This window comes from Leucoraja erinacea, chromosome 24, assembly GCF_028641065.1.
Source record: "Leucoraja erinacea ecotype New England chromosome 24, Leri_hhj_1, whole genome shotgun sequence".
NCBI lineage: Eukaryota > Metazoa > Chordata > Chondrichthyes > Rajiformes > Rajidae > Leucoraja > Leucoraja erinaceus.
This window is the reverse complement of record NC_073400.1, coordinates 25,141,945-25,168,009: the sequence shown is the minus strand read 5'-3', so window position 1 is coordinate 25,168,009 and position 26,065 is coordinate 25,141,945. Positions and strand designations below refer to the sequence as shown.

The window sequence follows — 26,065 nt, the reverse complement described above, 5'->3', positions numbered from 1 at the left end:
CTCAATGCCCCCCCTCTGTTAGGGCCTGGACCTACACGTCTATGGGATGTGGGAAGACACCTACACGGTCACAGGGAGAACGTGCAAACTCCGCACACGGCAGCAACCGAGGTCAGGATCTAACCCGGGTCTCTGCCATTGTGAGTCAGCGTCTCGCTTCCAGCTGCGTCACTGTTCATGTTTTAGGTGGACAACCTCTCTTGTGAGAGTACCAGTTGACATTATTACCTCACAGAGGCATCGTGGCCCATCTGGATTGAGTGCTTATGGCCGACATCCTCTGGAGGATTGGAGGAGGAAGAAGGGAGAAAAGCGGGAGAAAGCAGAAGAGAATCCTGGACCACAAGGAAGACCGGTGGAGAGGATGGGATGGACACAAAATGCTGGCGTAACTCAGAGGGACAGGCAGCATCTCTGGAGGAAGGAATGGGTGATGTCTCGGGTCGAGACCCTTCTTCAGACATCTTCAGAGAGGATGGGATGTTATTGACCAGTACCTGACATTATGTGCTCCCTGATATAAACCCAACTGTGGAAGCCAGAGGTATCCGTCTGAAGCATAAAAGCATAGAAAATAGGTGCAGGAATAGGCCATTCGGCCCTTTGAGCCAGTACCGCCATTCAATATGATCATGGTTGATCATCCAAATTCACTACCCCGTTCCTGTTTTTTCCCCACTATCCCTTGATTCTGTTGGCCCCAAGAGGTAAATCTTATAGCCCTGTCCCACGGTACGAGTTCATTCCAAGAGCTCTCCTGAGTTAGCACTGATTCGAATTGGGAGATTTACGGTAATGGCCACTCGTCGGTACTCGGGGCTCTCGTGGACATTTTTCAACTTGTTGAAAAATCTTCACGAGTCTTCCCGAGCTTACCTGCCGTTAGCGAGTCTTCCCGAGTACATGCCATTAGCGTTACGAGCCGCTAAGAGTCGTCCCCGAGCTCCGATGTACCCGCTACGTTCATTCTACATGCTTACCACGAATATGATTTTTTTTTAAACTCGTGGGAGCTCTTGGAATGAACTCGTACTGTGGGACAGGGTTTTAACTCTCTCTTGAATACATCTAGTGAATTGGCCTCCACTGCCTCTGTGGCAGGAAATTCCACAGATTCACAACCCTCTGGGTGAAAAAGTATTTCCTCATCTCAGTTCTACATGAGCTGATTCATCTTGGGTGGAAACAGAAACCTGTCTTGAGAAGCAAAATAATTAGCCTGGTTAATTTTATTTATATCTTTCATGGGTTACAGTGTTGTTTGTATGGACAGCGCTGGTTACCACAGGTTAAGATGCGCGATCTGGAACTGCTACAGTCCAAGTATACAGTATATACGGAAGATAAACACAAAATGCTGGAGTAACTCAGTGGGTCAGGCGGCATCCCTGGGGAAAAGGAGAAGGTGGCGGTTTGGGTCGAGAACCTTCTTCAGACTGGGGAGAGGAAAACTAGAGAAGATGTACTAAGAACAAATGAATGAAAGGTATGCAAAAGGACAAATCAAAGCCAGCAACAATGATCAAGGAAAAGTGGAGCCCACAATGGTTCATTGTTGGCTATGGAGAAGATGATAACGAGAAATCCACGACCCAAAATGCCACCTATACCTTTTCTCCAGAGATGCTGCCTGACCCACTGAGTTACCCTGGCATTAAGAGTCTATCTTTGGTGTAAACCAGCATCTGCAGTAGCTTCCTACACGTGAAAGCTTGGATACTGTTTTGCTTGGACACTGACAGATGTGTGCAGGTACAGATGTTGATACTGGTGACGGGTAGGTCCTGAACACAAAATGACTAATGTATCCTATGGTACATTGCTACATGGCTGAGCTCTTTGAGTCAAAGAGTCATATGATCATAGAGCCATGCAGAACAGAAACAGGCCCTTCGACCCAACCCGCCCGTGCCGACCTAAATGCCCCATCTATGCTAGTCCCATTTGCCCGTGTATGGCCCATATCCCTTGTCGTGAAACTGTGCCAGAAGTGGAATCACTTCATTACTTCTGAAAGCCTAAAGCCTGGGGAACATTCCAAAGTCTCGTCGACACGCCTAAAGACACAAGAACATGCCTGAAGTCTCATCTACTCACTCAAGCAATTAAAGGAACAACGTGTTTTAGGTTTCTCTTTCTGAGAACTATATTTCTTTCCTCTCAGCTGATGGTTAATTTAGAGATATAGCGTGGAAACGGGCCCTTCAGCCCACTGACCAGCCACTCCCCCTCCCCCCCTTCGTACCAGTCATTCACCCCCCACCTCCGCAGACCAACACTACCCTACACGCTTGGGACAATTTACCAGTTTAACCGAAGCCACTTATTCAACAAACCTGTACGTCTCTGGCGTGTGCGAGGAAACTGGAGCGCCCGGGGAAAACCAGGTCACGAGGAGAACGTTCAAACGCCCGACTGACCAAATGGTGCCAGCACAATAACCTTGCCCTCAACACCAGCAAAACCAAGGAACTGATTGTGGACTTTGGAAGGGGTAGGATGGGGACCTACAGTCCCGTTTATATCAACGGGTCGATGGTGGAAAGGGTCAAGAGCTTCAAATTCCTGGGCGTGCACATCTCTGAAGATCCCTCCTGATCCGAGAACACTGGTGCTATTATAAAGAAAGCACATCAGCACCTCTACTTCCTGAGAAGATTACGGAGAATCGGTTTGTCAAGGAGGACTCTCTAACTTCTACAGGTGCACAGTAGACAGCAAGCTGACCGGTTGCATCGTGGCTTGGTTCGGCAACTTGAGCGCCCAGGAGCGAAAAAGACTACAAAAAGTAGTAAACACTGCCCAGTCCATCATCGGCTCTGACCTCCCTACCATCGAGGGGATCTATCGCAGTCGCTGCCTCAAAAAGGCTGGCAGCATCATCAAGGACCCACATCATCCTGGCCACACACTCATCTCCCCGCTACCTTCAGGTAGAAGGTACAGGAGCCTGAAGACTGCAACGTCCAGGTTCAGAAACAGCTCCTTCCCCACAGCCATCAGGCTATTGAACTCAATTCAAACAAAACTCTGAACGTTAATAGCCCATTATCAGTTTATCTGTTTTATTTATTGATGTGTGTATATATTTATACAATGCTGTATGGACACACTGATCTGTTCTGTATTCATGCCTTCTATATTCTGTTGTGCTGAAGCCTACTCCTGCACCTATTGTCTATGATCTACAACTTTAGGCTGTGGACGCCATACACAAGAAGAAGTGTCTTTATGAGGAAGGTTGGTACATGAGGGACATTCTGATGAAAGATAAAAACAGGAAACTGTGACTGTGTAACTGAGATCTGAAACTGGTCAGCTTGATCTTACATCAAAGACTTCTCTCTAATGTCCTCTAATGATGAACCAAAAATAAAACAAAGAGGAAGCAGCTAACGTTGCACTTTTGTGCCAACAGGAACGAATCCGGAGGTCAGCTGGAAAGTTAAATAGAATTTATATCTGGCATGTGTAATGAATTTATAAATCTATTTATGATGTTGCTTAGTTTAGAGATACTGCACAGAAAGAGGCCCTTCAGCCCACCGAGCCCACGCCGGCCATCGATCACCCGTACACTAGTGCTATCCTACACACTAGGGGCAATTTGCAGAAGCCAATTAACCTAGACCTCCCCGCACGTCTTTGGGATGTGGGAGGAAAACGGAGCACCCGGAGAAAACCCGCCAGGCCATAGATCACTGGGAGACGTTTCAGGTCGAGTCTGAAGAAGGGTCTCGACCCGAAACATCGGCCATTCCTCTCCAGGGAAGCTGCCTGTCCCGCTGAGTTACTCCAGCATTTTGTGTCTATCTTTAGTTTAGCTTACATTGATATTGAACGGAAACAGGCCCTTCAGCCCACCAAATCCACACTGATCATCCCGTTCCATCCTACACACTGGGGACAATTTACAGAAGCCAATTAACCTACAAATGTGCACGTCTTTGGGAAGTGGGAGGAAACCGGAGCACCCGGACAACACCAAGGTACAGTGAGAAGCTTTAGAGAGTGCAAATGCTGGAATCTAGAGCAAACAATAATTAATTACTGGAACAGTGTGGGGGAAAGGGATGGTCAACATTTAAAGAGTCAACCCTGAGACTGGTTTACAAAAGAGGATACAAAGTGCTAACCTTGAGTAACTCAGTAGGTCAGGCAGCATCTCTGAACATGGATAGGTGACGTTTCAGGACAAGAACCTTCTTATGGTCAATTTGCCCCCCTATTTTGTAAATTAACGGTCCCCTACATTCTTGTTCTTGACACAAAGCTGGGTGGCAGTGTGAACCAAAGATCTTATAGGGTACTGATTGTGGATGATCAGCCGTGATCACAGTGAATGGCGGTGCTGGCTCGAAGGGCCGAATGGCCTACACTTGGAACTATTGTCTATTGTACAAAAGAATGGGAACATTTTGCACCCTCCCTTCACGCTTCACTATAAACAGTCCATCAGCAATTTTGCTGCGAGATCAGGCATTTCTCGCCTGCTCCTGCATATGAATGCAGTTGGCCTCACGTCCATTAGCAGAACATTTATCACCTTGTTCCTTTAACTGCAGCAAACTGGAGACTATTGGCAGGCCTGGGCGTGTCAGACCTGGGCTCAGTGAACAGCGCCACGGGGTTTAGTCCTGCGAGTCGAAACGTTACAGACACCAAAGACAAACACAGAATGCTGGAGTAACTCAGCGGGACTGGCAGCATCTGTGGAGAGAAGGAATGGGTGACATTTCGGGTCGAGACCCTCCTTCAGACTGGCCTGGCCTGAAGCATCAATAAAGCTTACTCGCTTTAAAGTGAGCTGTGCAGTGTAACCCGCGCTAGCACCGTGTTATTAGTAATGTTGCCGTTGAATACCATTTTACAACTTTATGTTGGGATGCACGAAAGCGAGCTGGAGAGGCTTTAGTTTAGTTTAGTTATAGATAGAGAGATACAGCACGGAAACAGGCCCTTCGGCCCACCGAGGGCGAGTCCGCACCTATCAGCACACGAACGCTATCCTACACACGCTCGGGTCAATTTACATTCACACCAAGCCAATTAACCTACAAGCCCGTGTTTAAGAAGGAACTGCAGATGCTGGAAAATCGAAGGTAGACAAAAATGCTGGAGAAACTCAGCGGGTGCAGCAGCATCTATGGAGCGAAGGAAATAGGCAACGTTTCGGGCCGAAACGTTGCCTGTTTCCTTCGCTCCATAGATGTTGCTGAACCTACAAGCCTGCACGTCTTCGGAGTGTGGGAGCAAACTGGAGCTCCAGGAGAAATGGGTCACGGGGAGAACGTGCAAACTCCGTACAGACAGCACCCACCCGTGGTCAGGATCGAACCCGGGCTTCTGGCGCTGTGCGGCAGCAACTCTCCCGCTGCCTTTGTTGTTTGTGCGTTGTTGTATTTCTTATTTTTGTGTCTTGTGTTGCAGATGGTTTTGTTGCATGGAGATCAGCTTCTGCTGGGATTGGCTTGAAGGTTGCTAAAGAAGTCCAGCGTTGGATTGGATCCACAATCATTTGGAAGTTTCTTCAAAACCAGGTGAGTGGGCCTGTTGTGATAAGGTTGCCCCTCAGGTTCCTATTCAATCTTGACCCCCTCACATTAAAACAATGTCCTCTGGTGCTTGATTCCACTGCTGGGTTAAAAAAAGAGTCTGTGTATTCACCCTAATATCGCCCTCATTATTTGACACACCATTACAAAATCACCCACACTCCAAAGAATAGTCTTAGTCTGCCCAACCTCTCTTTATAGCTCAGGCCCTGGCAACATCCTGGTAAATCTTCTCTGCATTCTTTCCAGGTCCCCAATGTGTTGTACAACTATAACATAACCTCCGAACCTCGATTCTTCATTCCCTGACTTATGCAGGCCAGCATGCCACAAGCCTACTCCACCCTATCTCCAAGCAATGCCATTTTCAGTGAACTATGTTCTTGTAGATGGACACAAAATGCTGGAGTAACTCAACGAGAGAGGCAACATCTCTGGAGAGAAGGAATAGGGGTCGAGACCCTTCTTCTGAGTTGCTCCAACATTTTGTATCTATCTTTGGTTTAAACCAGCATCTGCAGTTCCTTCTTACACAGCCTGCGTGGGGTCTCCCCATGACCTGCGTGGGTTTTCTCCAAGATCTTCGATTTCCTCCCACACTCCAAAGACGTACAGGGTTGTAGGTTATTTGGCTTTGGTAAATGTAAAAATTGTCCCCAGTGGGTGTAGGATGGTGTTGATGTGCGAGGATCGCTGGTGGGCGTGGACCCGGTGGGCCGAAGGGCCTACTTCTGCGCTGTATCTCTAAACTAAACTAAACTATGTTCTTGTAATGTGAGATCCCTATGCTCTACAACACTCCCCAGGTCTCACCATTCACTGTGAAAGTCCTGCTGCTCTAAGACTTCCTAAAAATGCGACACCTCGAATTCATCGGAATTAAACTCCATTCGCCATTTGTCAGCCCACACGCCCAGTTGATCAAGATCCTACTGTAACTTCTAGAGGAAAAGACACAAAATGTTGGAGTGACTCTGTGGGTCATTGGCTTACTGCAGCTCTTTATATTTTGTTCATGATTCCAGCATCTGAAGTTCCCTGTTAAGTTTTTTAGTTTAGTTTAGAGATGCAGTGTGGAAATAGGCCCTGCGGCCCACCGAGTCCACACTGACCTGTGATCCCCGCACATTAACACTATCCTCCACACACTAGGGACAATTTAACATTCATGCCAAGCCAACTAGCCTACAAACTTGTCCATTATTGGTGTTTTTGGATCTTTGGATCGTGTGTCCGAAATCCTTAAAATCCTGCTTCTTCTTCCTGCGTACGGCGTGCACAGCCTAAAGTTGTCGGACAACTTATTCTATTTGATTGTGCACGCCGGGTTGATTGCATTCGGCGGAGCAGGGCGGACTACGTGAAGATGAATGCATTAGCTTTTATCATAGAGCCATAGTGATACAGTGTGGAAACAGGCCCTTCGGCACAACTTGCCCACACCGGCCAACGTGTCCCACCTGCCTGCACTTGGTCTAAGCCTCTGCAAACCTGTCCTATCCATGTACCAGTCTAGGTGCGAACAATTGGCATGGGCTGAAAGCTGAGCTTGTATGAACAAGATGTTTGGTTTAAAGATGGCACCCACACACACTCTACTGCGTTCCATCTTTCAGATGCGGTGACTTGAAGGATTCTGGCAGATAGACTTCAGGAGGACCATCTGCCACGATGGACAACGAGGCTCACTCTCTCTTTGATATGTTCCTGCAAGGAAGGACATGTAGAGAGACTCTGAGCCGCTTCCAGGATCTCTGCCGCCATCTGTGCCTGGATCCCACTGACTATCGCAACTTCTACCACAAGCTCAAGGGCAGTCTCAACTACTGGAAGGCCAAAGCCTTGTGGGCTAAGTTGGATAAACGAGCAGCACACGAGGATTATGAGCAAGGACAGGCCTGTCTTAACACAAAAGCAAGTATCATCCTGTTTGTTAAAGGTGGTTTGAAAAATGTGACGACCCTTGGTCTATCCCTGATGGGACATTGCTGGCTTTACCTTGCTGCAAACATTATTCCCTTATCATATATCAGGGGATCTTATAGAAAATTATAATAGGACTGGACAAGCTAGATGCAGGAAAAATGTTCCCAATGTTGGGTGAGTCCAGAACCTGGGGCCACAGTCTTAGAATAAAGGGGAGGTAATTTAAGACTGAGGTGAGAAAAAACATTTTCACCCAGAGAGTTGTGAATTTATGGAATTCCCTGCCAAGTCACTGCATGGATTTAAGAGAGAGTTAGATATAGCTCTAGGGGCTAGTGGAATCGAGGGATATGGGGAGACGGTAGGCACGGGTTATTCATAGGGCACGATCAACCATGATCACAATGAATGGTAGTGCTGGCTCGAAGGGCCGAATGGCCTCCTTCTGCACCTATTTTCTATGTATCTATACACTGTAAGTGGTTTGATTGCTTACAAGAATGATTCCAGGAATTAGTGGGTTAGCGTATGATGAGCCTTTGACAGCACTAGGCCTCAACTTACTGGGGTTTAGAAGGTTGAGGGGGGACCTCATTGAAACTTACAGAATAATGAAAGGCATAGATAGAGTGGATGTGGAAAGAACGTTTCCATCGGTGGGAGAGCCTAGGACCAGAGGTCAGAGCTTCAGAATTAAAGGGCGCTCTTTTAGAAAGGAGGTGAGGAGGAACTTCTTTAGTCAGAGGGTAGTTAATCTGTGGAACTCATTGTCACAGAGAGCTGTGGAGGCCAAGTCAGTGGATATTTTTTTCGGCAGAGATCAACAAATTCTTGATTAGAACGGCTGTCAAGGGAGAAGGCAGGAAAATGGGCTGAGATCAGCCACGATTGAATGGACTGAATGGCCTAATTCTATTCCTATAACTTGTGAACTTGTAATCACGTATTGTCTATCTGCTGACTGGTTAGCACACAACAAATGTTTTTCGCTGCACCTCGGTACACGTGACTATAAACTCAACTGAACTGATAAACTCAACTGAAAGTGCATATTGTATCCCTTCTACCTATTCGAAACAGAGGAAGCTTGGCTTAGAGACACAGCGTGGAAACAGGCCCTTCGGCCCACCGCGTCCATGCTGATCATCGATCACCCGTTCATGCTAGTTGTATGTAGAAACAAGGAACTGCAGATGATGGTTTTGATATTAATCCCCTTGCAAAAGGATAAAAACTGCTTCGTTAGTGAAATTTTGTCCGATCTCATCCCTTCTCAATACAGATACTGACTGAGGTCACATAGATTCAGATTCAGATTCAATTTTAATTGTCATTGTCAGTGTACAGTACAGAGACAACGAAATGCATTAAACAACGAAATGCATTAGACAATGAAATGGTTGTCTAATGCATCTAATGCAAAACGACATAGGAATCCATTTCCTCGACAACACTGAAGTGGAATTACAGATAATAGTCAGTTTGAAAAATCTCAGCTTGAGCTTAATTTTCCTTTCATTATCTACCTTCCTTTTTTACGTGTGATGTTTAGTTTTGTTCAGAGATACAGCATGGAAACAGGCCCTTCAGCCCATCGAGTCCACGCTGACCATCGATCACCAGTTCAATGTTATCCCACTTTCTAATCCGCTCCCTACACACTAAGAAGGGTCTCGACCCGAAACGTCACCCATTCCTTCTCGCTAGAGATGCTGCCTATCCCGCTGAGTCACTCCAGCATTTTGTATCTGTCCCTGCACGCCACGACCAATTTACAGAGGACTATTACCCTAATGGCCCACAATGTCTGTGCCAAACATGATGCAAATGAAACTAATTTCATCTACTTGCATACGATCCATATCTCTCCATTCCCTCCAGATCCCTGTGCCTATCAAAAAACCACTTCAACTGCCTGTCAAGTCTGCCTCCCCCAGCAGCATAATCCATGCACCCATTACCCTGAAGGGGTCAAAAAGGTCCCAAAATGTCACCTGTCCATATTCTCCAGAGATGCTGCCCGACCTACTGAGGTACTCCAGCACTTTGTCTTTTTCTTCTTCCTAAACCAGCATCTGCAGTTCCTTGTTTCTACATACGACTAGCATGAACGGGTGATCGATGGCCAGCGTGGACGCGGTGGGCCGAAGGGCCTGTTTGCACGCTGCGTCTCTTAAGCCAAGCTTCCTCTGTTTCGTCCACTGGATCACTGAACTCCCTCTCTCTGGAGATGATGCTGCCTGTCCTGCTGAGTTAATCCAGCATTTTGTTTTTGTGTCTATCTGCGATTTAAAGCGGGGCCTGCAATTCCATCCCCACACGCTGACCTCCCGCTTGCTGTTTCAGTGTTTGGTTCTAGGGTGCGGCCCGTGTGGGCTCCGGACGGCCATCGAGCTGGCGTTTCTCGGGGCCAAAGTCCATGTGGTGGAGAAGAGGGATGACTTCTCCCGGAACAACGTGCTCCACCTGTGGCCGTTCACCATCCAGGACCTGCGAGCCCTCGGGGCCAAGAAATTCTACGGCAAATTCTGTTCTGGTCTACTCGACCACATCAGTAAGTTCAGAGGCAGCGAGAGAAGTGCGTGTCTGTGTGTGTAGGGGCATTTGTGTGTGTGTCTGTGTGTGTAGGGGCATTTGTGTGTGTGTCTGTGTGTGTCTGTGTGTATAGGGGCATTTGTGTGTGTGTGTGTGGCATGTGTGTGTGTGTGTGTCTGGGGCATTTGTGTGTGTAGGGGCATTTGTGTGTGTGTCTGTGTGTGTAGGGGCATTTGTGTGTGTGTGTGTGTGGGCATTTGTGTGTGTCTGTGTGTGTCTATGTGTGGCGTTTTTGTGTGTGTGTGTGTGTGTGTGTGGGGGGTGCATTTGTGTGTGTGTGTGTGTGTAGTGTGTGTGTGTGTGTGTGTGTGTGTGTGTGTGTGTGTAGGGGCGTTTGGGGGTGTGTGTGTGTGGGTCTGGCATGTGTGTGTGAGAAATGTGTCTGCAGGATGGGGCCATTTGTGTGTGTGTGTCTGTGTGTAGTGTGTGTGTTGTGTGTGTGTGTCTGTGTGTGTCATGTGTGTGTGTAGTGTGTGCGTGTGTGTGTGTGTGTCTGTGTGTAGGGGCGTTTGTGTGTGTGTGTGTGTGTGGGCTGGCACAGTGGTAGAGTTGCTGCCTCACAGCGCCAGAGACCCGTCTTGTGAAGCAGCAAGTCTACCGCTGCTGCGCCACCTTACCGCCTCTATAAGCTCACCTTCCAACCAAGAAAAAGTCCTCGCCTGCCTAACCTCTCCATGTGGTTCAGGCCCTCAAGTCCTGGCATCATCCTTGTAAATCTTCTCCGCATTCTTTTCAACTTAACACTATCCCTCTGATAGCAGGTTGACCAAACCCGGCTGTAGAATTGGCCTTTGATCACCATGCTCTATGTCACCAACTATGAGCTATATGTTCTGATTAAAACCGGGCAATATCTTTGGCTGAAGGCAGCTGCAATGATTCTTTACTGTCACATGTACAGTGAATTTCTTTTTTTTGCATACAATACGCAAAGCACACACGGTGTCACCACAAAGTTACAAAATGTACACCTTAGAGTCATGTTAGTCACTCTTTATTCTCTGCCCCCCCCCCCTCCCCTTCCCCTCTGCCGGGTCCCTCTTTGATCTCTCAGCGCCCCCCCCCCCCCCCCTCTTCTTCGCCCCTCCCCCCCCATGCCTTTGTTCTCGATGGCGCAGCTCCCACCCCTCTCTCCACGGCCCAACCTCTCTTCACCACAGTCCGTTCCCTTTACATCACATCGGCTTACACATGATCTATATCCTGCCTGTTTACGAGTGGGTCTAAATGCCTTTTCAATATTTCTGCTGGATGTGGTTTCATAAGGTCGTAAGGGATAGGAGTAGAATTAGGCCATTCAGCCCCCAAGTCTACTCCGCCATTCAATCATGGTTGATCTATCTCTCCCTCCTAACCCCCATTCTCCTACCTTCTCCCCATAACCCCTGACACAATGATTCTTCATTGGTACAGGTGTCAGAGGTTACGTGGAGAAGGCAGGAGAATGGGGTTAGGAGGGAGAGATAGATCAGCCATGATTGAATAGCAGAGTCGACTTGATGGGCCGAATGGCCTGTCTCTGCTCCTATTACTTATGACCTTATGAAAGAAGAACTCAGCAGGTCAAGGGTTCCGACCCCCGAAACATTGCATGTCCATTTCCCTCCACAGATGCTGCCTGACCCGCAGAGTTCCTCCAGCAGTTTGACTTTTGTCCAAAATTCTGTCACCTGCTGTCTCTTGTGTCTCTAATATATTTGGCACACTATGTTTTAATGCCGCCCGAATATTGGAGCACCCATCGAACTGGGAGTGGCACATTCATTCCGCGGTGAAAATCCTGCATGAACATGTTGTTGAAATTATTGAAGACCCCGGGGTGATTGTTTCTGCATGAAAGTGGTTTTGTAATCTACCTGATTTTCATTTCTTTTGTTGCCACAGGCATCCGACAACTGCAGCTGATTCTGCTGAAAGTGGCCCTCATCCTGGGAGTTGAGATCCATGTGAATGTGGAGTATAAAGGATTAATTGAACCTTCAAAGGACAAAAGTGAGGATCTATTGTTAAACGTTTAAGAAAGAACTGCAGATGCAGACTTTCATATGAAGAAAGACTGGATAGACTCGGCTTGTACTCGCTAGAATTTAGAAGATTGAGGGGAAGATCTTATTGGAAACTTACAAAATTCTTAAGGGGTTGGACAGGCTAGATGCAGAAAGATTGTTCCTGATGTTGGGGAAGTCCAGAACAAGGGGTCACAGTTTAAAGGTAAAGAGGGAATCTTTTAGGACTGAGATAAGAAAAACATTTTTTACACAGAGAGTGGTGAATCTCTGGAATTCTCTGCCACAGAATGTAGTTGAGGCCAGTTCATTGGCTATATTTAAGAAAGAGTTAGATGAGGCCCTTGTGGCTAAAGGGATCAGGGGGTATGGAGAGAAGGCAGGTACAGGATACTGAGTTGGATGATCAGCCATGATCATATTGAATGGCGGTGCAGGCTCGAAGGGTCGAATGGCCTACTCCTGCACCTATTTTCTATGTTTCTATGTCTATGCTGGAAAAATCGAAGGTAGACAAAAATGCCGGAGAAACTCAGCGGGTGAGGCAGCGTCTATGGAGCGAAGGAATAGGTGACGTTTTGCGTCGAGACCCTTCTTCAGACTGAAGAAGGGTCTCGACTCGAAACGTCACCTATTCCTTCTCTCCATAGATGCTGCCTTACCCGGTGAGCTTCTCCGGCATTTTTGCTGACCTTTTATTGTTAAACCGCCCTTTATGGTTAAGTTATTCTGCATCTCATGTGTCTGTCTGAGAGATTTAAGTGGGTAGAATGTAAAATGTTATCCAGTCACAGTGGAATTTTTGTACTTTACTACATATGTAGGAAGGAACTGCAGATAGACACAAAACTCTGGAGTAACTCAGCGGGACAGGCAGCATCACTGGAGAGATCACTGTTTAGACATTTCGGGCTGCCTGGCCCGCTGAGTTACTCCAGCATTTTGTGTCTATCTTTAGTTTGGTTTAGAGATACTGCACAGAAACAGGCCCTTCGGCCCACCAAGTCCGTGCTGACCAGCGATCCCCGTACATCAGCATTATCCTACACACTAGGGACAATTTACATTGATTCCAAGCCAATTAACCTGCAGGACTGTACGTCTTTGGAATGTGGGAGGAAACTGGAGATATCGGAGAAAACCCACGCAGGTCACGGGGGTAACGTACAAACAAGCACCCATAGTCAGGATCGAACCCGGGTCTCTGGCTCTGTCAGGTGCAGGGATCGCTGGTCCGTGAGGACTCTGTGGAGCGCGCTGTATCTCTAAACAGAGACTCCATGTTAGTATTGTACGGGAAGGATCGCTGCCCCTTAGGTCCCCCCTGAGCTCTGGTGAGGACTCTGCCATCCACGTGTGGCAGTATGCGCTGTATCTCTAAAAAAACGGGTAAACTAGAGACTAGGAGGAAACGGGGGGCTTTGCTCCAACTGGTCGAGGCCACTGACCAACATGCTGCCTCTAGTCCCCCCCATGCCCCGCCTTTGGACAATATCCCTCGAAACAACTGTTGATTTGCCTGCGGTTAGTGATGGAGCCACGCAGCATGGAAAGAGGCTCTTTGGCCCAACTCATCCATGCTGACCAAGATGCCCCATTTAAACTAGTTCCATTTGGCACAGAAGCCTCTCAACATCTTCTATCCATGAATCTGTCCAGAGGTCTTTTTAATGCTGTTATAGTTCCCACCTCAACTACTCATCCCTTCCACTCACCACCCTCTGAGTAAAAAAAGTGCCTCTTGGCTTCCTATCAAATCTTGCATGCCTCTCTCACCGAAGAAGTGTGGTTCTTGATTGGCCTACTCTGGGTAAAAGAGTATATTCAACTTCGGTATTCCCCTCGAGATTTTAAGCGCTGTGGCCTCCAAGCCTGCCCATTCTTCCTCGTGCATCTCCACTGCTGATAGGATCAGACCAGAGCTCTAGTTCATTGCTCGCTGTATTAATAGAGGTAGAGTGATACTAAACGGGCCCTTCTTTCGCCACCCCCCCCCCCCCTGCCCCGCGTTTGGACAATCCCTCCCTTGAGGGACGGGTGAGGGTGGCGAGGAGAATTGGGTTAGCTCACCTCGATCCCCATGATTCGACTTGATGGGCCGAATGGCCTAATTCTGCTCCTATCACATGACCTTAAACCTCTCCTATCCATGTACCTGTCTAAGTGTTTCTTAAGCGCTGTGATTCTTCATGATCCATTGCTCTAGGATGATCTTTGCTCATTAATATAGATGTAATTCTTTTTTTTTCCCCCCCATCTCCCAGGGACAGGGTGGCGAGCTCACCTCCTCCCCGCTGGTCACCCGGTGTCTGACTACGAGTTTGACGTGTTTGTCTCCGCTGGTGGTGGCAAATATGTTCCTGAAGGTGAGAAATAAGGTGCCAACAGTTTAGTGAAGGTTTGTCTGTCTAAATCTTTGGGTTCTTCGGTGCAATGCATGTCTGGACACCACCGTCACTGAGTTCACTCATGCGTGTGATGTGTGACTTACACTCATGCACAGAAAACTTGCTCTGGCAGTGAATGTGCAGCTGCCCCACCATGAGTCACAGAGCCTGACTAAACCATGTCCACAACCATGTTGTGTCACACTTGTTCTCTCTCTCTCTCTTATATTCCCTCTCTCTCATATTCTTTCTCTCTCTCATATTCTCTCTCATTCCCTCTCTCGTAATCTCTCTCCCTCTCTCTCTCTCTCATATTCTCTCCCCCCCCCCCTCCCTCTCCCCCCCTCTCTCTCTCCCTCTCTCCCCTCACTTGTTGTTTAAATAATTAAAAGGATTGGTGCACGATGATGATATTGCTACATGTGCTTCATATGATGGTTAAATGAGCCTTGTGTTGAGGTGAATCATGGCAGAAAGTCCCTGGTGGGTGGGCGTTCGGTGGGAAACGAGCACAAACACTTCAAAACAAGCACGAAACACGTGTTCTGCACAATTCATGCACAATAATGTGTTCACTGAATCTAATCTCTGGGCAATTATATCCTCCAGTTTACCGTGTTCAGTGTCTTGGGAAATTATAGCCACTTGAGTGAAATGATGAGACAAGTGGAATAACGTGTTTTCTGTAACTATGGGGTGGCACGGTGGAGTTGTTGCCTCACAGAGCCAGATACCCGGGTTCGATCCTGAATGTATCTTCTACATTCTCACCGTGAACTGCGTGGGTTTTCTCCGGGTGCTCCGGTTTCCTCCCACGCTCCAGAGACGTGCAGGCTTGTAAGTTAATTCGCTTTGGTGAAGATTGTAAATTGTCCCTGGCGTGTGCAGGGCAGTGTTCGTGTACGGGGATCGCTGGTCGGCACGGACTCGTTGGGCCGAAGGGCCTGTTTCTGCGCTGTGTCTCTAAGCTAAACTGAACTATCCATTGCAGCAATAGTGTGAGCCAACTTTTGTAAGGCTGTTTAAAAGGAAGTGAGGCAGAGAAACCACCCGTCTTATTGTCTGCTTTGATCTAAGCATGTTTCCTGTTGGTTGTGTGAGATTCGGAAGTTAGGCTTCATGCATTCCACGTTAGTTTAGCCTTGTGAGGGCACGTACGGAGAAGTGAATTCTAGAGAGAATAACCATTTGTATGGGGCTGTAGGTGATCAATGGTTCACAACCATTCTAGCATGGCCCTGTGGCTAAATACTGGATTAGTGTTCAATGATGCTCTGTTATGCAACTGCATGGTGACATTCTTTGTGCATGCATCACACATACACATCACACGAGCTGACGTCCCTCTGACGTCCCTCTCCTCTCCTCGCCCGGCCATCCTTGTGTCCCAGGGGCGCCTCCTGCACCTGAGGCATTACCCCGGCTCACCCTCCCACCCCGGCCCTCGCCCCTCGGGTCCGAAGTCTCTCCAGCTCCCTCCCCCTTACGCCGACCGACGAGCCTTCATGCAAGTTCCCGGACCTGCCGACTTGGCGAACCTTCGGGCGGGCTCCTCGCTAACGCGTGTGGCGTTCAGCGTATTCAGAGGCCTGTGGTATCCTTCCTGAGCCATGAGTTTGTTGTAGTTGAGGGACTCGAGTTGAAGTGAGTGCATCTGAACCCATAATGGTGACAACAAAACCACCGAACTGTGGTGGAAATCCATTCGATTAACCAACGTCCTCCATGACACAAAACCTGCCATTAGTTTAGGCCAGGGGTCGGCAACGTACGGCCTGTATTTTTATTCATTTCGCTTTCGCGACCTGGGTCCTGCAGCCAGTCCTGGGGCACGCAGGTGACCTGCGAACTGCAGAACACTAATTTGAAAAACACATAGAATAGAATAGTTTCTTCATTGTCATTGTAACATGAACCATGCCCAACGAAATTAAAAAATGTCAGCCAGTCAATGCACCATTCAAACATTTCTGAAAGCTAACGATACATACAAGATAAAATATTAAAAGATAAACAACTAAAATAAATATCATGAAAATAGTACGCATAAACACCCAACCCTCCATCCTTCTGTCGATTTCACAGTGTACCACAGTCCCTTAGTCTTGGGACTGTGGTACATGAAAACTAATGTGAAAAACAACAGTGAGTTTCACACTATGGCGATGGATGTGGCCCGCCATCCACTCACAGACATGGGTCCCGGCCCCTACACAAAACAAGGTTGCCAACCCCTGGTTTAGGCTACGTGGGACTCCAACCAATGTGGTTCTATCTCATTCTTGCCACCACAATGTGCATCGACCACTGGGTTTGAGGTACTATCGGAAATGGGAAATTAATGGTGGCTTTGCCAGTGACAGGAAGGATGAAGGAATGGATTGATATTGTCACAAAGCTGGAGTAACTCACCGGGACAGGCAGCATCTCTGGAGAGAAGGGGATGGTGATGTTTTTGGTCCAGACCCTTCTTCAGACTGAGAGTCAGGGCAGAGGGAGACTAGAGAAATGGATGAACAAGGTGTGAAAACGACAGATCAAAGCCGACGATGATCAAAGAAACAAAGTGGTTCATTGTTGACTGAGGGGAAGGTCATTGACAACGAGGTATACAAACAGTAATATATAGGGGGGCAGTAGAACTAATGAGAGAACTAGGGTGGGGGAGGCAGGGAGAGAGAGGGAAAGCAAGGGTTACTTGAAGTTAAGGAATTCCCTGCCACAGAGGGCAGTGGAGGCCAAGTCACTGGATGGATTTAAGAGAGAGTTAGATAGAGCTCTAGGGGCTAGTTGAGTCAAGGGATATGGGGAGAAGGCTGGCACGGGTTATTGATAGGGGACGATCAGCCATGATTACAATGAATGGCGGTGCTGGCTCGAAACATAGAAACATAGAAATTAGGTGCAGGAGCAGGCCATTCGGCCCTTCGAGCCTGCACCACCATTCAATATGATCATGGCTGATCATCCAACTCAGTATCCCGTACCTGCCTTCTCTCCATACCCCCTGATCCCCTTATCCACAAGGGCCACATCTAACTCCCTCTTAAATATAGCAATATCGAAGGACAGAATGGCCTCCTCCTGCACCTATTTTCTATGTTTCTAAGTTAGAGAAATCAAAACCCACACTGCTGGGTTGTAAGTTGCCCAAGCGAAATATGAGGTGATGTTCCTCCAATTTGTATTTGGCTCCACTCTGGCAATGGAGGAGGCCCAGGACAGAAAGGCCAGCGTGGGAATGGGAGGGGTAGTTAAAGTGTTTGGCAACCGGAGGATCGCGTAGGCCTAGGCGGACTGAGCGAAAGTGTTCAGCGTAATAAACATGCTCACCTTTTAAGTTTCCTTGTCCCAAGGGAGAGTTGGCCACGACAGCAACACAGTTATTTATCATTGCTTTGTTGTTATACTCATGGGGTCCAAATAAACCGAACACCAGGGGTGCCCCGCCAACGGTCTGTTTGTTTTTTAAATCTTTTTTAATTTTTAGTGTGTATTAAAAGTTTGTGTAAATGTTCTCCGTTTTGTTTTATGTGGGGGGAAGGGGAGAGGGTTGGGGGAAACATTTTTTCAGTCTCTTACCTTGCCAGAGATGCAATTAATTGCCGGATCGCATCTCTGGGCGCTCTGCGGCCTACCATCGATGGAGCTGGAGGCCTCTTTAGACTGATCTTGGGCCCCACCGCAGGGCGCGGACTGAACAACGGAGTCGATCCCTTGCCTGGGATCGCTCCAACTGCGGACTTCACCATCCAGCGTGCTGTCTCAGGAGAGGCCGTGGATGTCGGGAGCTGCAACGTCGCGGACGGTTCGACCAGCCACGACGCGGGGTCTGATCGCCCGGTGCAAGATTGTCCCGTCAACGGAGGGCTCGAGGCCCCCGACCACGGGAGAGCAAAGGGAAGAGAGTGACGTTTTTATCGCTTTCCATCACAGTGAGGAATGCGGAGGAGTCACGGTGGTGGATGTTTATGTTAAAAAGTGTTTTGTGTGTTCCGTTGCTTTCTATTTGTATGACTGACTTGGCAACTGAAATTCCTCGTATGTTGTAAAAAATACTTGACTAATAAAGTATTATTGTGATTGATTTTGATTGTGATAAAAGAGTTCCTGGCCTTTCTTAATTGTCCACTGACTCTCTGCTCCGTGTATGAAATTCACAGGGTTTAAGAAGAAAGAAATGAGAGGGAAACTGGCAATTGGCATCACGGCCAACTTTGTCAACAAGAACAGCACGGCAGAAGTTAAAGTCCAAGAAATTAATGGAGTCGCCTACCTCTACAACCAGAAGTTTTTCCAGCAGCTTCATAAGGAAACAGGTCAGGAAACTCTAATGTCTTGTTTAAAAAAACAAATGGATTTTTGGCTCCACGCTGAAGGTGACACATTGGGGAAGTCCAGGACAAGGGGTCACAGTTTAAGGATAGAGGGGAAATCCTTTAGGACCGAGATGATAAAAACATTTTTCACACAGAGAGTGGTGAATCTCTGGAATTCTCTGCCACAGAATGTAGTTGAGGCCAGTTCATTGGCTATATTTAAGAGGGAGTTAGATGTGGCCCTTGTGGCTAAAGGGATCAGGGGGTATGGAGAGAAGGCAGGGATGGGATACTGAGTTGGATGATCAGCCATGATCATATGGAATGGTGGTGCAGGCTCGAAGGGCCAAATGGCCTACTCCTGCACCTATTTTCTATGTTCTATGACACTCCCAATAGCAGGGCTCCTGTTCAGCATTGATCTGCGGTGTCAACCTAGCTATTTCAGGACACCTCCTGGAGTCAGTAGACAGGTACGTGGATAGGGCAGGTTTAGAGAGATTTGGACCAAAAGCAGGCAGGTGAGAATAGTGTAGACGGGGCATGTTGGCCGGTGTGGGCAATTTGGGCCAATGGTGCCTGTTTCCACTCTGTAAGACTTGAACTCACAACCTGCTGACTCAAATGCTTTGCCACAACATAGTGGGCGGCACAGTGGTTCAGTGGGAGAGTCGCTGCCTTGCAGCACCAGACTCCCGTTGTCTAGCCCGACTACGGACGCTGTCTGTACGGAACTTGTACGTCCTCCAGAGTTTCTCCGGGTGCTCTGATTTTCTCTCACACTCCAAAGACGTACAGGTTCATCGGTTAATTGGCTTCGGTATAGTTGTAAATTGCCCCCCTAGTGTGTGTGTAGGATAGTGTTAGTGTGCGGGGTGATCGCTGGTTGGCACGGACTCGCTGGGCCAAAGGGCCCGTTTCCACTCTGTATCTCTAAGCTAAACTAAACGAAACTCTTAGCGAAAGCCTAGACACCTGACTGGGCAAAGCACCTGCCTTACACTTCCTTGTCTCATTTAAACCGATTGCAACGGCATTGAATATTCGCACCAGACCACGGTGTCATCACTCCAAGCCCCACTGTTGCAATAGGTTTTCTGTGTTAGATTTTGACGCAGGTCTGATCTTGTGCTGTCGTTACACAACCGTGTGCCTTTAATTCACGACAACACTATGTGACCTCATCTTACTGCCTAGAGAATGTCACTTCCTGTTTCCTATCTCGTTGGCCACGACAATATATGAGCTTTAAGACGGAGATAGATAGATTCTTGATTAGTACGGGCGTTGGAGGTTGTGGGGAGAAGGCAGGAGAATGGGGTTAGGACGGAGAGATAGATCAGCCATGAATGAATGGCAGAGTAGACTTGATGGGCCGAATGGCCTAATTCTACTCCTACTCCTTATGACCTTTCAAGCCTTCTCCCAACCACAAAATCTAATCCTTCTGTCCTCAAATATCCATTTCCCAAAAAGCACCCGCTCCTTCTCTGACCATACCACTCACCAAAGGTCCCAGCCACAGTTTCCAACACTGCAGCCATCCCTCTGCTGACCACAACGTCCAAACGGGGCATGTTGGCCGGTGTGGGCAATTTGGGCCGATGGTGCCTGTTTCCACTCTGTAAGACTTGAACTCACAACCTGCTGACTCAAATGCTTTACCACAACATAGTGGGCGGCACAGTGGTTCAGTGGGAGAGTCGCTGCCTTGATGAACACTGAGAATGATGAACACTGCCGGGTCCATCGCGGGCACTGACCTCCCCACCGTCGAAGGGATCTACAGGAGTCGCTGCCTCAAAAAGGCAGCCGGCATCATCAGAGACCCACACCAGCCTGGCCCACAGCCCAGCCATCGGGAAGAAGGAACAGGAGCCTGAAAACGGTAACATCCAGGTTCAGGAACAGCTTCTTCCCAGCAGCCATCAGACACTACAACCTCCAACTCGGCTCTGAACTACATAGACTCGGGGACACTGTTTGGTCTTTGCATTATCATTGTTTGTTTCTTTAATAAGATGAACTTCATTTTGGTGTTTATAACGGTGTTGACAGAGTAATATGTTTAAATATCTGTTATGCTGCAGCGAGTAGGGATTTTATTGTTCTGTATTGGGACCTCTCTCTCTCTCTCTCTCTCTCTCCTCCCTCTCCTCTCTCTCCCTCTCCTCTCTCTCTCTCCTCTCTCCCCTCTCTCTCCCCTCTCCCTCACCCTCTCCCTCTCCACACCTCTCCCTCCCCCCTCTCCCTCTCCCTCTCCCACCTCTCCCTCTCCCCCTCTCCACACCTCTCCCCCCTCCCTCTCCCACACCTCTTCCCCTCCCTCCCACACCTCTCCCTCTCCCACCTCTCCCCTCCCTCCCCACACCCTCTCCCTCTCCCTCCCCCTCCCCACACCTCTCTCTCAACCCCACTCAACAGCAACCCCCCCTTCCTGACAGTAATGCCTTTCCATCCATCAACTAGCACTCTCCACCATGGCAAAATAAAACCAATTTCTCACCATCAGAGTCAGGTCTTTACATCCCTCCCAAAGACAAAACAACTAGCCGCACGGTGGCACAGCGGTAGAGCTGCTGCCTTACAGCGCCAGAGACCCGGGTTCGATTCTGACCACGGGTGCTGTCTGTACGGAGTTTGTGCGTTCTCCCCGTGACCTGCGTGGGTTTTCTCCGGGTGCTCCGGTTTCCTCCCACACTCCAAAGACGTACAGATTTGCACGTCAATTGGCTACGGTAAAGATTGAAAATTGTCACTAGTGTGTAGCATAGCGCTAGTGTATGGGGATCGCTGGTCGTCGTGGACTTGGTGGGCCGAAGGGCCTGTTTCCGCGCTGTATCTCCAAACCTACGTGAACTAAACTGGCTGTGTCCCTCCATTAACACCACTCCTTCTCCCCAACCCATCACTTACGAGCCTCCTCACCCACTGACCACTCCTCTCTGATTGTCCCCAATCATTTGATTAAAGCCTGCCATTGCCTCCATTCATAATGTTGTAAGGGATTAAAACACTTGTGGAGATACAATAATAAAATTGTTTCTTTCTTCCACTCCTCCACTAACTTCACCAAATAACCCAACCCCCAACAGTACAGTACAGTGCAGGGTAGGGGCATTTAAATTCCAGACATATCATCTTATCTTTGTTAAACAGGCATAGATCTGGAGAACATAGTGTATTACAAGGACGATACCCATTACTTTGTGATGACTGCGAAAAAAACGAGCCTTCTCAAGTACGGAGTCATTCGTGAGGTACAGTGCATCCAACATCACATTCGATCCCATGATAGAAGGATGGCTCGGTGGTAGACTTGCTGACTCACAGCGCCAGTGATCCTGACCACAGGTGCTGTCTGTGCAGAGTTTGTACGTTCTCCCCATGACTGCGTGGGTCTTCTCCAGGTGCTTCGGTTTCCTCCCACATTCCAAAGACGTGCAGGTTTGTAGGCTAATTGGCTTTGGCGAAATTGTAAACATTGCAATTGTATCCTTAGTATGTAGGATAGTGTTGGTGTGCGGGGATCGCTGGACGGTGTGGACTCGGTGGGTCGAAGGGCCCGTTTCCGCGCTGTGTAGCTACACTAAGCTAAAAGGCCTAGATTTCTTAGTTTAGTTTAGAGATACAGTGTGGAAACAGGCCCTTTGGCCCACCGAGTCCGCGCCGACCAGCAATCACACCGTACACTGGCACTATGCTACAACCAAGGGACAATTTGCAAATTTTACCGAAGCCAATTAACATACATGCCTGTACATCTTTGGTGTGTGGCAGGAAACCGGAGCACCCGGAGAAAACCCAGTAGGTCACTGGGAGAACGTGCAAACTCCGTACAGACAGCACCCCGTAGTCAGGATTGAACCCGGGTCTCTGGCGCTGAGAGGCAGCGACTCTACCGCTGCGCCACCGTGACGCCCCTCTCGTGAATTTTCAGCACGCTAAGTATTTGTCAGAAACCTCCACCATATGTTGTACATTGACAGGACAAGCAAGACGCGGACTCGCTGCTGTCTGCCCGCAATGTTGACCTGGACTCTCTCCAGCTGTACGCCCGTGAAGCTGCCAACTTCTCAACAAAGCACCAGCTGCCAAACTTGGAGTTTGCCACCAATCACCAGGCCAAGCCGGATGTGGCCATGTTCGATTTCACCTGCATGTACAGGTCGGAAAACTCTGCCCTGGTGAAGGAGAGGCACGGCCGGCGGCTACTGATAGCCCTGGTGGGAGACTGCCTGGTGGAGGTGAGTGTTTCTCATCGTGGCCTTTCTCCGAGTTCTTCACTTTCCTCCCACACTTCAAACACAACAGGTTAATTGGCTTGGTATAAATGTAAACATTTGGTGTGTGTGCGTGCGTGCGTGCGTGTGTGTGTGTGTGTGTGTGTGTCACTGGTCAGTGCGGGCTCGGTTGGCCGAAGGGCCTGTTTCCGCACTGTATCTCTAAACTAAACTAAGCTAAACTCGTGTGGTGGGATATAGTCTTCGGCCAAATGGATTGGAGCATCCATTGCGTTTGGCCTAGACTTTTACATTAGCCTGTCCTTTGGGATAAAGCCATTCTCCATGATAGAAACATAGAAAATAGGTGCAGGAGTAGGCCATTCGGCCCTTCGAGTCAGCACCGCCATTCAATATGATCGTGGCTGATCATCCAAAATCAGTACCCCGTTCCTGCCATTGCCTCCAAATTACGTTTGACTCCTCCCATTTCCTCCAAACACAAGGCGTAGCTATGGGCACACGCATGGGCCCCAGCTACGCCTGCCTCTTTATCGGGTACTTTGAACAATCCTTGTTCAATACGTACCAGGGCCCCATCCCCGACCTCTACCTCCATTACATTGACGACTGCTTTGGGGCCACCTCCTGCACCCACACACAACTGACTGACTTCATCCACTTCACCACCAACTTCCATCCGGCACTCCAATACACCTGGACCATTTCCGACACTTCCCTACCATTCCTTGACCTCACCATCTCCATCGCAGGGGACAGACTTCTGACCGACATACACTACAAACCAACTGACTCACATGGCTATCTGGATAACACGTCTTCCCACCCTGCCCCCTGCAAAGACTCCATCCCCTGCTCCCAATTCCTCCGCCTACGCCGCATCTGTTCCCAGGATGAGACGTTCCATACCAGGGCATCGGAAATGTCCTCGTTCTTCAGGGAACGGGGATTCCCCTCCGCCACCATAGATGAGGCTTGCACCAGGGTCTGATCCATACCCCGCAACACTGCTCTCTCTCCCCATCCCCGCACTCGCAACAAGGGCAGAGTCCCCCTAGTCCTCGCCTTTCATCCCACCAGCCGGCAAATACAACAAATAATCCTCCGCCATTTCCACCACCTCCAACGTGACCCCACCACTCGCCACATCTTCCCATCTCCCCCCATGTCTGCCTTCCGCAAAGACCGCTCCCTCCGCAACTCCCTTGTCAATTCTTCCCTTCCCTCCCGTACCACCCCCTCCCCGGGCACTTTCCGTTGCAACTGCAAGAAATGCAACACCTCCCCTTCACCTCCCCCCTCGACTCCATTCAAGGTCCCAAGCAATCGTTCCAGGTGCGACAAAGGTTCACCTGTATCTCCTCCAACCTCATCTACTGCATCCGCTGCTCCAGCTGATTTACATCGGGGAGACTAAGCAGAGGTTGGGCGATCATTTTGCCAAACACCTCCGCTCAGTCCGCAATAACCTACCTGAGCTCCCGGTGGCTCAGCACTTCAACTCCTCCCTCCCATTCTCAATCCGACCTCTCTGTCCTGGGTCTCCTCCATTGCCAGAGTGAGCAACACTGGAAATTGGAGGAACAGCACCTCGTATTCCGCCTGGGCAGCTTGCGTCCTGATAGCATGAACGTTGAATTCTCCCAGTTTTGCTAGCCCCTGCTGTCTCCTCCCCTTCCTTAACCCTCGAGCTGTCTCCTCCCATCCCCCCGCCCTCAGGCTCCTCCTCCTCCTTTTTAACTTCATTCTCCCCCCCACCCCCCATCAGTCTGAAGAAGGGTTTTGGCCCAAAACGTCGCCTATTTCCTTCGCTCCATAGATGCTACTGCACCCGCTGAGTTTCTCCAGCAATTTTGTGTACCCCCGTTCCTGCTTGTTCCCCATATCTCTTGATTCCATTAGCCCTCAGCGCTAAATCTAACTCTTTCTTGAGAAACCTCCAAATATAAATGAAAATCTTCATTAAAAACAAAACAGATATCTGATATTTAAAGAAATGTTGTGGTAACTCGCAGTATCTGTGCTGCCAACATCATCAAGGACCCACATCATCCTGGCCACACACTCATCTCTCCGCTGCCTTCAGATAGAAGGTACAGGAGCCTGAAATCTGCAACATCCAGGTTCAGGAATAGCTACTTACACCAATCTTAAAGAAACCTGGTCTTGATCCCTCCTCTCTCATTAACTACTGCCCAATCTCAAACCTCCCCTTTCTTTCAAAAACCCTGGAGCGTATCGTTGCGTCACAACTTCATTCCCACCTCCTTGCGTATAACCTACTTGAACCCCTCCAATCTGGCTTTCGCCCCCTCCATAGCACAGAAACTGCTCTCCTCAAAGTCCTCAACGACCTCCTCACCTCTGCTGACTGGTTCCCTCAACATCCTCATCCTCCTCGACCTGAGTGCAGCCTTCGATACAGTGAACCATAACATCTTGCTCACCAGACTCAAAGACCTCGGCATTGAAGGCTCTGCACTCGGCTGCCTCCGTTCCTACCTTTCCAACAGATTCCACTTCATCTCTCTCCACAACCACACCTCTGCTACTTCCACAGTCACTCAAGGCATTCCCCAAGGCTCCATACTCGGCCCCCTCCTCTTCATTATCTACATCCTCCCCCTTGGTCAGATACTCCGCCACTTCAATCTGGACTTCCACTGCTACGCTGATGACACCCAGATCTACCTTGGCACCAAATCCCCCCACAACCCCCCCCCTCTCCCATATCAACTCCTGTTTGTCAGCTATAAAAACCTGGATGCAACATAATTTCCTCAAACTCAACAGCGATAAGACAGAATTCCTCCTCATAGGCTCCAAAGCCACACTCAACAAAATCAATAACCCCACTCTCACCATCGACGGCACCACTGTCTCCCCATCTCCCCAGGCCCGCAACCTTGGCATGATCTTTGATTCCACCCTCTCCCTTGAGCCTCACATCCGCCATGTCAGTAAAACCTCCTTCTTTCATCTCCGCAACATCGCCAAACTCAGACCCTCTCTCACACCGCCCGCTGCTGAAAG

At 48.8% G+C, this 26,065-nt stretch overlaps 2 protein-coding genes across 2 annotated transcripts in view; one reads left to right on the top strand and one right to left on the bottom strand.

Moving 5' to 3' along the window:
• Positions 1–26,065, bottom strand: part of rpl10a (ribosomal protein L10a) — a 216,781-nt gene that overhangs the window by 24,028 nt on the left and 166,688 nt on the right. The window lies entirely within an intron of this gene.
• The window catches only part of LOC129708827 (F-actin-monooxygenase MICAL3-like), a 54,051-nt gene that overhangs the window by 5,160 nt on the left and 22,826 nt on the right, over positions 1–26,065 (top strand). The window contains exons 2-9 of the mRNA XM_055654834.1: positions 5,431–5,540; positions 7,172–7,469; positions 9,828–10,035; positions 11,961–12,068; positions 14,347–14,448; positions 18,633–18,788; positions 21,948–22,048; positions 22,778–23,035. Coding sequence (XP_055510809.1) covers positions 7,227–7,469; positions 9,828–10,035; positions 11,961–12,068; positions 14,347–14,448; positions 18,633–18,788; positions 21,948–22,048; positions 22,778–23,035 — 1,176 coding nt within the window. The 5' untranslated portion in view covers positions 5,431–5,540; positions 7,172–7,226. The remainder of the gene's footprint in view (positions 1–5,430; positions 5,541–7,171; positions 7,470–9,827; positions 10,036–11,960; positions 12,069–14,346; positions 14,449–18,632; positions 18,789–21,947; positions 22,049–22,777; positions 23,036–26,065) is intronic.